An 11674-nucleotide genomic window follows, 5' to 3' on the forward strand; every position below is an offset into this window, starting at 1 on the left:
ATTATAGCTATTACCTTAAACATGATACTAGGAATCATTGTTGTCATTTAAAAAATCAAGCATCCTAACATGATACTATGAATCATAATAACAACCTAGACATGATTTCTATATCAAAATAACATTGCAAACAATTAAAGCACTTACTTGGATGCCTTGTACCTCTTTCTTATAACAAAATACACACGTTAGTAACTACAAGAAAAATATAAACAAACAATTAATTTAAATAATTGAAAGAGAGATTTGAGACCAAACCCTCAGAAATTAAAAACTTTCACATCTAGGGCGAAGGCAACTTCGAACTTGGCTAGGTGTTTCTAGATCTTGTGAATGCGGAATTTTGTGTGCAAAAGGCTATTTTAGAAAATAGCAAGAGAAAGAGAGAGAGAGTAATCAAGAGATTCTAGATGAGAGTTGGTGATAAGAATTGATGAGAATTGATGATTGAAAACAGAGATTTTAGGAGGCTATTTATAGAGAAAATCAGCCGGATGTGATAAAAAAGGAATCAGAGTTTCAAAAAGAATAAAACACGATCGTAGCGCCTAACACGCACGTGTCGCCAAACGCTGGATGCAGCGCCACACGCCAGACATAGCCCCAGACGCCAAGCGCTGGTCCTGTCGTCAGACGCTGGAAATAAATTTTCACGCATTTTCATAATTTGATAAAATTTAGCCGTACGAGAGGGAAAAATCATATTTTCCTTAAAAACAGCTCTTTTATTTTGATTAAAACTCCTAAAGTCAATTTATCAATGCTAATTAAATTAGGAATGAAAAGAACCTTATAGAAGAATCTAAAAAACTATAATCAATTTTAATTGCATTAGGAATGATAAATCAATATTAGGCCCTCCTCTAGATCATTGGGCCGTATATAAAGATAAAACCGGGCCCAATTTAGTAATTTGGCCATAACTTCCTCATTATTCATCGGAATTGGGCTTATAATATATCGTTGGAAAGCTCTTTTCTAACCTAACCCAAGTACACTATTATTGGACCCTTTCCATGGACCAAACCAAACTGGATTGACTGTTTTCTTAAAATAGGTTTTCAAAAACAGAGGGAAAGAAAATAAATAAAAACTAACCGCAACACTAGACTTTCCACACTTTCACTTCATTCAATTTTGATTCGACGTGAAAGGTAGTCATTATTGAGTTTGGTTTTTGGGAGACACAAATGGGTGTCTTCAGTCACAATCTGATTCCGTCGTTAACCTTGGCTGACCATCGTTAATTCTTGACTTATAGAATTTTACCCATAACAATTTGCTCCTAATTGCTAAATATGGACAACTAGATACATTTTTTTCAACTAATAAAAATAAAATTTGAAAACAAAAATAAGAAAATACAAAAGAAAAAGACAAAAAGCAAGATAGCAAGACCGTCGTTTTTCTTAGGGCGCACTTACCTTTGAGAAGTTATTTCAACTTCCCACTCTTCCGTTAACCGTCACTTCAAGCCTTTATTACCGATACACATTTTTGCGCTTCCCCAAGTTTCTACACACTATATCTCTTCTTTCTCTCTCATTTGCTCAAGTTTCTCAGGCAATTTCGAAGGCGATCAGTTGTGTCTTGCGGTTTCTTGCTCTTTCTTTCAGGTAATTACTTCAATTTCTTGTCTTAGTAGTTTAATTTCAGCGAATGTCAATTAAAATTCCCAAAAATAGATCTAGGTTTTCACTTTGAGTTGTTGAAAAAAGGGGGCCAATTATTTCAGAAAAAGAAATGGTGACCAAAGTGGAATCATTGATGACTCCGGCGATGAAAGATGAATTAGTGAAGATGGCTAGGTTTCTTGATAGTGCTTTTGCTCATATTTTGGGGAAGGGTAATAGAGAAGAAGATTGTCCCAAGGGTTACGTTGTGTTCTTTAGATACCCATTTGTGGAACCGAAAGCGACATTCCCTTTCAAACCCTTAACTAGGTCTTTCTTTGAATTGCTGGGGCTGAGTCCAGGGCATCTTATGCCATCTGGATGGAGAATTATTTCAATTGTGGAGGAAGTTACTAAGGATTGGGAAGATAAATTTACCTTAGAGGATTTGGTGGAGGCCTATGACATAAAGATAAGGAATTGTCATTTTGTGAGCTTATTTAAGAGAGGGGAGCCACTGGTATTGAATACAGATGTGAATGACAGGGGCTGGGCTAATCACGTTGTCTTTGTTAAAAAGACTTCTTTGGGTGTTGAAGGAGCATGGTTAACAGAAAGGTGGCTAGAGGATGGTAAGTGGATTTTTCGTGACTTGGTTTGTTTAGACTAAAGTAATCAGAATGTTTGATATTGCTTTTGATCGTGTAGAGCCTGCCTTTGATTTTCTTGAGCCAACTGAGAATTCTCAGGACAAGGTTAGACGGTTCCTCGAAGTCGACAACCAAAAGAGAACGTTTGTGAGGGTCAAACCATCTTTGGGTGATCCGTCGGGTCATAAGCCAAAAGATTCTCCGGTTGTATCTCAAGGGATCGAGGATTCGGAGGAGACGATGTCTACTCGAAAGTGGTCAATGTTTCTTTGTCGTTGCTAATGTCGTTACTTTTTTCTTTTGCTAAGCCGTTTGTTCATTGTTATCGTATTTTATCAGAATCAACAGCGTAAGGAGATCGTCGTGGACGGAGCATGTCTTAGGCTGATTAGGACCTTAAGATGATGAGGAAGTGGGGTCTGTCACCTCAAGAGCAGACACAGTCGTTGGCGGTCGACTAGACGAAGCATCTTCATACCTCGTCGCCATAAAAGGTCGGAGATGAGTCTGCGACCATTACTTTTTCTCCGTCTCCTCCACGCAAGCAACAGAAGAGCGAGGATGCTACTGCGATTCCTATTGTTGAAGAACGCTTTCCAGTAGATTCCTCAGTCTGCATAGAGAGAAGCATCATTCTTTGTTTCTGCTGTTAGATCAGCTTTTGTTTCCTGGGTCTAGGTAAAGCTTGGCTGGGACCTCTGCTTTGGAGATAGCCTCGGAGGCTGCTACTGCTCATCTCTATGTAAGTGATTTTCATTTTGTTTTGGTTTTCTAGTTATTGCAGTTTTGTTTGTGGTTTGGTGATATGGGAGGTATTTGAGCAGTGTTTGTAGAATTCACTAGTTTTGAGGGAGAGGGTGATCGGATTGGCTAAGGAAATGAAAATGTTGGATAATGCTGCGAAGGATGCCGACTCAAAACGTCAAATTGCCACGAGGACGTTTTAAATGACCAAAATGGAGCTTGACGATGTGAAGAAGAAGGTGCATAAGCTGGAAGTTCAGTTGGGAGAGAAATCTAGGAAGGTGGATGAACAATCTCAGCAGTTGGATGATCAGGACAAGCATCTAAAAGAGCAGGCTCGACAATTGGTAGACAAGGTTACTGTGATCAAGGCTAATGAGGAGGCTTTGTCGAAGGCACAGGAAGGGCTGTCGTCGGTGAAGCAGGAATTGGAAGACGCTTTGGACGACAATGCGGAGTTAGAAATTAAGGTTAAGCCTCGGAGTGGCATCTACAAGAGGACAATCGTTTCTTAGCCAATGGCAGAACCCTTGACGAGCTGAGGGATTATGTTGCTGTAGCTTCGACTGTAGACTCAGGGTTGGCTCCATCGATCACTGCTCCTTTAGCCATCATCGTCGTCGAAGCTCAACCTACTGTTGTCGGGAAACAACTTGAGGAAGATGTCGAGGTATTACCTTCGACAAACTAAGGCATTGATGACAATGTTCGTGCCGAGGACGTTGTCAACGAGCCGATCGTCGACGAAACTGGTGTCGATGCTTGATTGGCATCGTCAGTGATGGTTTGTTTTCTTTGTGTATTTTGGACAAGTTTGATTTTGTTGGAGAAATGTGCTTTGATTTGTTTTTTATTTTTGTACTTTGTTCCACTTGAGGGCAACTGGTTTCTTTTGAACATATTCGTATGCTTTGACGTTGTTACTTTATGGTATTTTGCTTTCCACTATCATTATTTTGTCACTGCTGTGTATTCTGTAAATCCAAAAGTGTTTAGAAAAGAACTTAGAAAAGAGACTAAGTAAAAGATTAAAAAAAATAAAATAGAAAGGGTACATGTCGAGAGTTTAGAAGAAATCGTCAAAACATAAAAATAAGAAGCTTTTATTAATCTGTTAAAGAAGCTTAAGTGCAAAAAGTATTTTTAATTTTTTGCTCTAACTGTACAATGCTTTTGTCGGGGGCTTTGCATTTGAAAATGCCCCTTGCATCCCGGTGTCAACGTTGAACACTGAAGACTAGCTCATGGTTCAGGTATCGGATGTTTGGCGTCTGATGCTAAGGTTAGATTTGCCCTGGGCTTCGTCATGATTTGAATGATATCTTTTGAACAACAGCTTTCCTCACCCTTTTTCTAGGATGTTAGTGTAGTTGACGTCTGTTGTTTTCTTTTGTCAATTGTACTTATCGTCGTGCCTGTTGATTTGCGTACTTTATCAATCGATGTTCTGCAAAACCAACATGGTTAGAGTACCGTTAGCAATTGGCACGGCCAACGGCCCTCCGATGCTTAAGTCAGTACACTTAATCGAAGAAATTAAAATAAAATAAATATTTTAATCGAAAGGAATCAATTTGTAGTTTGCTAAGGTATTACCTTTTCGTCGATGGACACTTTTGACGATTAACTAGAATAATACTTTTGGAGATGAGTTGCGTTTCAACTCCTTGGAATTGGGTTATCTTGTTGGTTGGTCAGTCGATAAGAGACATTCCCGATGACTTGGGTGATCTCGTAAGACCCTTCCCATGGGGGAGCAAACTTTCCATCTGCGGGATTTTTTGTATTTTGGAACGCCTTCCAAAACATCCAGTCACCTAACTGGAACGTCTTTGCCTTAACATTTTTGTTGTAGCATCTTACGACGATTTGCTACTATGCTTCCATCCTTATCAATGATGTTTCCCTTAGCTCTTCAGTCACGTCCAAGCTATCTTCCATTTCTTCTTGGTTCCTGTCTTCTGTCATGAGCCTAAAACGGGATGTCGGGAAGTCAACTTCTACTGGGAGGACGGCTTCGCAAACATAAACCAAGGAGAAGGGTGTTTGCCCCGTTATAGCCTATGACGTTGTTCGATTGGCTCACAAGACTACTGGGAGCTCGTCGGCCCATTTTCCCTTTGCTTCCTTCAGCCTTTTCTTGATGGCATTCATGACTACATTTTTGCAGGACTCGACTTGTCCATTGGCTTGAGGATACCTCGGCGTCAGCGTCCTCAACTCTATGCGGAATTTCCTGCAAAATGAACGAGTTTTGTCGCTAATAAACTGTGATCAGTTGTCACAAACTATCACTGACGGGATGCCAAACCTGCAAATGATGTTATTCCATATAAACGAAATAACTTCCTTATAGGCTGATGGGCAGTCAACGACATTGAATTTGGTCAAGGGGTTTAGGCCGCCGACAAAGGTTGGAAGGGTTATGTCTCCAAGAGTGGACATATTCTCATCAATGAAACCGACCAAGGTCGTTGACCTTCTGATGATGTCGTTATCTTTTCCCCATATCTTCCATGGTTCTCCGGAATAGAACATTGGCGAAGCTACCTCTGTCGACCAGCACCCTCTGAAGCAGACAATTCCCGACCATTAGAGAAATCACTAAGGAATCTTCATGCTCTTTGTTAATGTTGTTGATGTTGTCGTCGTCAAAAGTAATGACCATAACTTCTAGATTCTTTTCCTGAGGATATCTTAATTCTTCCGTGACATCTGCATTTTCTGTTGGCAATTTTGCAATCCTTTTGGCTGCAGAATAGGTTAGTCCACTAATATCTGAACAACTAGAAATAACATTAATTACTACCTCAGGGAAAAGGTGGCTTTAGGGGCCTGCTCGCTGTCGCGGCTTTGGTTTTTCTGGGTGCGTCGCTTTTCTTCTTTCCGAGCAAATGCTGGAGGTTACCCCTCTTCAGCTAGAACGCGATTTCTCTACGCATGGCATGACAATCTTCCGTCTTGTGACCATGGTCACTATGGAACTCGCACCACTTGCTCATATCCTTTTCTGAATCCGGCTTATTTTTCTTCATTGGACATCGAACTTTGCCACCTAGGGGCTCTAGCTCTTTCACCACCGCTACAATATTCACCTTGAACACATACTCAGATATCTCTAGATATTACGGCGGTTCGAGAATCTTCTCCACCTGCACACTATTAATAGAGCGTGATCGACCTGTTGTTTCATAGGGTTAATGTCGCCATGACCCTCGCGGGGTGCTTGCAGATTTGCGATCAGTCGAGCTTTTGGCATTTTGACTGGAGCTTTGATTTGCGATGTCTTCGTCGAAACGCATCTGGGCAACAGTTCTCACCCGGACCTCTTCAAATGTTGAGCAGGGATATTTGACCATATCTTTGTACATATCTGAATTTATATGCAATCCTCGGAGGAAGGCTTCGATGGCAGTCCGATTATCGATATTTTTTATTGACACCTTTTCTTTGTTGAAATGGGACCAATAAGTCCTGATGCTTTCCTTGGGACCTTGGACGATATTATACAAGTCGCTTGTCTGCTTGTCGAACTGCCTGCTGCTTTCAAAATGGGAATTAAACTTGTTAATTAACATAGAAAAGCTAGTGATACTACATGGTTCAAGCTTGCCAGCCATTTGAGGGCGGGGCCACTCAGCGTCGCGCCAAAGGACTTGCACATGCACGCCTCCCAACACTCGAATGGGATCGAAGCTTGCCACATCCTCTGCTTGTAATACTCGACATGCGGCTCTGCACAGGTCATCCTATCATAAAGAAACATAAACGTCGGGAACGATAATCTTCTGGGAATTCGGGCTCTGGATAACTCATCACTGAAGGGAGTCGCTGCAAACCCATCGGGAGCTTCTCTCTGGACGGGGATCGGGACACCTGGCATCCTCTTCATCATCGACAAACCTTGGAATTCTGCCTCTCTAAAGCGACTAGCCTTTGGAGCAGGATCTCAGTCTGATTGGGTTCACGATTATTGGCTTGCTGCTCTCCTAGAGTCTGGAAATTTCCTTGCTGCCCATTATTCCGGAACGGATGATCCGTCTGCATTTCCCCATTACTGGATTTAGTATCGGTATCATGCGGAGATTCCACTATATCCAAAGTCGGCATTCTCAGGACCAGACCCAGCTGCCTTGAATGGCGACGATGATTGCTCTTAGCCGACTCTAGTTGCTGACGGAGATCAGCCGCGTCAGATTTCGACGCTACCTTTTCCTTGCTCAGACGCTCATTGGATTCCCTAGCTATTACGAGGTCGGCTTGAGCTTTCTCATAGTCTTCTTTTAGCTGTTTTGGGGTCATTTCGCTGGAAGACATATTGAAGGCTAGGGTTAGGGTATTTTTGGATTTTATCTAGTTGTAGCCCCACGGTAGGCGCCAAATTGTTTATGCTAATTTTCATTAGGTGGGATTGAATATCAAAACATAGGCTACGAATCAACTAAATAAAACCGTGAATAAAGTAAATGCAAAAATGAAGAATCGACACAAGGAATGTTGACGCGGAAAACCCAATAAAGGTAAAAATCGCGGGTAGAATGAGGATCTACCAAACTTTTACTATGCAAAAATACTTTGGAGAACAATTTACAATGAATATTTAGAATATGTGAATAGCTAGGTTGCAATGAGTGTTTCGTCCGTCGATCCCCCCTTCTTATATAGATCTCCCCTAGGGCTTTACCCTAGCCGTTGCAAGGTGATAAGTTTAGCTCCTTATTTTCATGAACTCAGTTGCTTCAACTTTCCTTCAAATTTTCCCACTAACGATCGCAGGCGGCGGAGCATAGACTTAGTCGTTTAACCTTCATCTCCTCGTAGAATATAGGTTGCGGTTATTGACCACTTCTTTCAATAAAGCTAACTACCTTTCGCGCCAAGTCTGGGTCTTCGTCACAATCTGATTCCGTTGTTGACCTTGGCTAACCATCGTTGACTCTTGACTTACAGAATTTTACCCATAACAGACATGTACCATATCCAAACTCAGACTCAGACCCATACTCTAGGCTCTACCAGATCAACTTTCCACTAACTTTAAATTTTTTTTATAATTAATACGTACTTAGATTAATACAAGAGTTTCTCTAAATTCGCACTTTATCTCAAAACTCACTCTAGATGAACTTATCCTCTAAAAATATATTTACTTTTTAAAAATATCTTTAAGGGAAAAAATAATAAGAATAAAACTAACTATGAAAGGCCTTCTCATTTTAATCCCACTTATAGTTTAACTCGGATTAATCTCAACTATAAAGATATCCTTCTCATAATTGTCCAAGTTACCTACTACTTGTTCAATAGGTAAGTTTTTCAACACCCAAGAACTTTCTCTCTCATAGTCTCATGTACTAGACTACACCATCACTGATTCGATCACCGCCAAAATTAGCAACCAAGTGACTACAACTGTCTTTCTCTTCAATTAAGCAATTGTAGATACGAGTAGATAATTTTGCCAAATTAAAATCTATAATATTGTGCACCTTCTATGATTGGTATCTTTTAAAGGAAGAAAATAAAGTGGATATGAACATCAATCAACTCTTTTTAATTTTTCTCAATTTTAAGGTCCATCCCTCCATTCTCGCTCGAAGAGTCGAAGTCAATTAGTCATTGCATCAATTAAATAATTTATGATGAGCTAACCAATCAATTGCGAAGGTCAACAATTCATCGTTATATATTTAAGGCTAATCTTGTCCGATAATCGATGTTGAAGTTGGTGATGTCAAAGTGGAAGAAGAGGACAATGATGTAGTTAAGAGTTTAGCAATAACTTGATTTTTTGATAAATTAATTGACTAGTTTAAGTATTTATTTTTTTTAAAAAAGCTAAGAAACCTATATATATCAAATAATTGAGAAAACCAAATAATTCTTGTAAGCTTGAGATAAAGGTTTAACCATTTATGATGGATGAATCCAAAAGGGGGAGAGAAATTAAGAAAAAGGATGGTGCGTGGATTATGTAGCATGGGTTTGACAGTGACGCTAAACGAAGATCGAGAAAGAGGTAGGAGGAGATTGGTGTCAGTGCTAAGGGCAGGTGGTTTGGGGAAATGATGGACAACTACCCGATATAGGCTATCCCGCCCAATACCAAGTGACGTCAGATTTTTTTTTTAAAATATATTTTATTTAAGGTAAATAATAGTACTTAATGACTTAATAATAGTATTTGATAAATTAATAACAATACCTTAATGTAAAATAACAGTTTTTAATAATAAAATGATCTTTACTATAATTCGATTTGATAATTACTTAAATGACTTTTAACGGTACTAGTTATCACAACTCTACTACTTATACATCCAAATAAATTATTTTAACAGTTTAAAAGCCCACCATGCTTCGCAATAATAGTTATTTAACTAGAGAGTTTTCACCAATACCTGAACTTAGTCGACAATGGAACCTCCGGCGTTCTGAGCTTCCAGCTTTACCAAGGTAGCTAACCCCACCCTGTCTTCCTTAGATCAGGCTCAACATATATCTAATTCGTTTCCTACCTTAGACCGTAATCTCTAATTAGACAATCCTTATTGTGTTTATGATAAAGCTTCTTAAACAGAAATATAACTCATTTAATATATAAGGTTCAAGGGGATAACGTTCCCTTCTTGAACAAAACTTTTATTTAATTTGAAAAGATTACAACACTCATATATTACAACAAACACACAAACTGAAAGCTTAAACAGACATAAGCTGAACTACAGTTTTCTCTACTTTAAGAGAGATGGAGAACCAATATGTCTCTTAAGGTGAGAAATTTTCTCTAGAGGACTCTCTAATGCTTTTAGAGCAATTCTCTAGCTAACTCTTCAAACTCTGCCTTCACTTCTTTTCCTAATTCCCTTCATATAGGGGAAGGCTCACAAAAGTCACCGACACTTTCTATGGCTTACAGAAAACCATGACTCAACAAGTGAATATCGTTCACTACTTTTCTAAAAATTCTTTAAAACAAATAAAACGTGCTACAACAGTAAAAGTAGAATACATAATTGCTGGTGTGGGCTCAGGACTCCATCATATCTTGTAGAATACCTTTGTTGTCCTAACTCTCTTCATAATGGACATACATTGGGTCGTCTTCTTCTATACCTAGATCCATCACACATTTAGCAACATAGGATTTATCCCATGTGACAAAGATCTCCAATAAGTGCTCTTTTCCCTCTAAGGATAAATATCTCCCAGCTTCAACTTATTCGAGATAATCATACACTGATTCACCATGTAATACTCCTTCTAAATAATTTCTTAACCATTCTGGTGCTACTATAGTAGTATTTCCCACATGTGTTATGACTGGTGGTTCTTCTTTTAAGGCTATGAATTGGTAAGATATTGAGCAATATAGAAAAATCCATAAGCTCTTGCTTCTGTAGGATCTTTTACTCGTCTCTGCTGGATACAGATTGGATCTTTGAGTTTGCGATGAACGTCTTCAAACATGATCAGGAAATGTGAAGAGTTAATTTTTCCTTCAACCATTTCAATGTTTGCACTTTGCACTTGGACTTGTTCAACTCTTCCTTTATATCTTGTTATTTCATAAATTTGATAAGTGACTTTTATGTCACTTTTAGGGTGTTTATTGAGTCGTTTTATGGCTTATTTTCCAATAATTTAACCCTATTTGTCCTTTATTTCTTTTATTTGCTTATTCTCGTCTTTTATCTTTATTTTGAGTATTTTAGTAGTTTTTATTAGTTTTTAGTTTATTTTTGTAGTTTTAGTTAATAATTTCCCTCTTCTCTCATTTTATTTATTTTCTTTTAGTTTCTAGTTTGTTTTATTTTATTTTATTTTATTTTATTTTATTTTATTTTATTTTATTTTATTTCATTTAATTTTATTATTTCTTTAGTTTTAGCATTTTATTTTATTTTATTTCACTTTATTTATCTTATTTTATTTTACTTTATTTATCTTATTTTATTTTATTTTATTTTATCTTCCAATTCACCCTCGTGTTTTTGGTTGTAGGTGTTCTGGGTTTCAAAGTCATATTCGCGTTCGGAGGTCCAAGGTTCGAGGCACAATGCACAAGCACCATTGCTGCCCTCTTGCTATCACCTTAACCATCACCACCCATTTTCTTAACCTCCAATCAACACCACGCAAACCACTAGCCAACTCCCCTGCTCCCTCAATTGCACCTCACGCAACAACAATATCACCAAACAACAGCAACAACCAACACCTTCAGACGCAACCAATTCACCACCTCACCAACACTCCCCTGCTACCAACCACCGTCACAATCAACCACTCTCACAACCACGCACATCACCACCAATTACCAACCCAACCAACACCACCCAACCGCCAGCAATTACCACCTTTAACCCGCTCCCACAACAACCAATTAAACCACCAACACCACCTATCAGCCCACCACAACCGCACGGGCACTCCACTCCAACTAAGACCACCGTCAGCCACCTCCAATCAACAACAACCACCCAAATCACCACCAAATTACTTACCTCATAGCGCGCAACTCATACCATCTCCAGCCTCAAATGCGGGCGCACAACCCTGTCAGAAAGCGCACGAAATTGAGTCCAAAATTGAGTTGAGGCAGAAGCTTTGCGCGACTTGTTGTGCGACTTCTGTGCGGGCGCGCAATTATGGGTCAATCACGAG

At 39.2% G+C, this 11674-nt stretch overlaps 1 protein-coding gene across 2 annotated transcripts; it reads left to right on the forward strand.

Moving 5' to 3' along the window:
* The first annotated feature begins 1177 nt into the window (after positions 1-1177).
* LOC110691591 lies at positions 1178-3955 on the forward strand. 2 transcript variants are annotated; one of them, XM_021868536.1, is made up of 4 exons: positions 1178-1616; positions 1736-2245; positions 2322-3005; positions 3088-3955. In XM_021868536.1, the coding sequence occupies exons 2-3, from the start codon at positions 1744-1746 to the stop codon at positions 2543-2545; spliced, it is 726 nt and encodes a 241-aa protein (XP_021724228.1). In that variant the 5' UTR covers positions 1178-1616; positions 1736-1743; the 3' UTR covers positions 2546-3005; positions 3088-3955. The 2 variants fall into 2 exon arrangements, with proteins under 2 accessions (XP_021724228.1, XP_021724227.1); XM_021868535.1 differs by having other exon boundaries at positions 1178-2245.
* Positions 3956-11674: the final 7719 nt, after the last annotated feature.

Source organism: Chenopodium quinoa, unplaced genomic scaffold (assembly GCF_001683475.1).
Source record: "Chenopodium quinoa cultivar QQ74 unplaced genomic scaffold, ASM168347v1, whole genome shotgun sequence".
In the NCBI taxonomy this organism is placed as follows: Eukaryota; Viridiplantae; Streptophyta; class Magnoliopsida; order Caryophyllales; family Amaranthaceae; genus Chenopodium; species Chenopodium quinoa.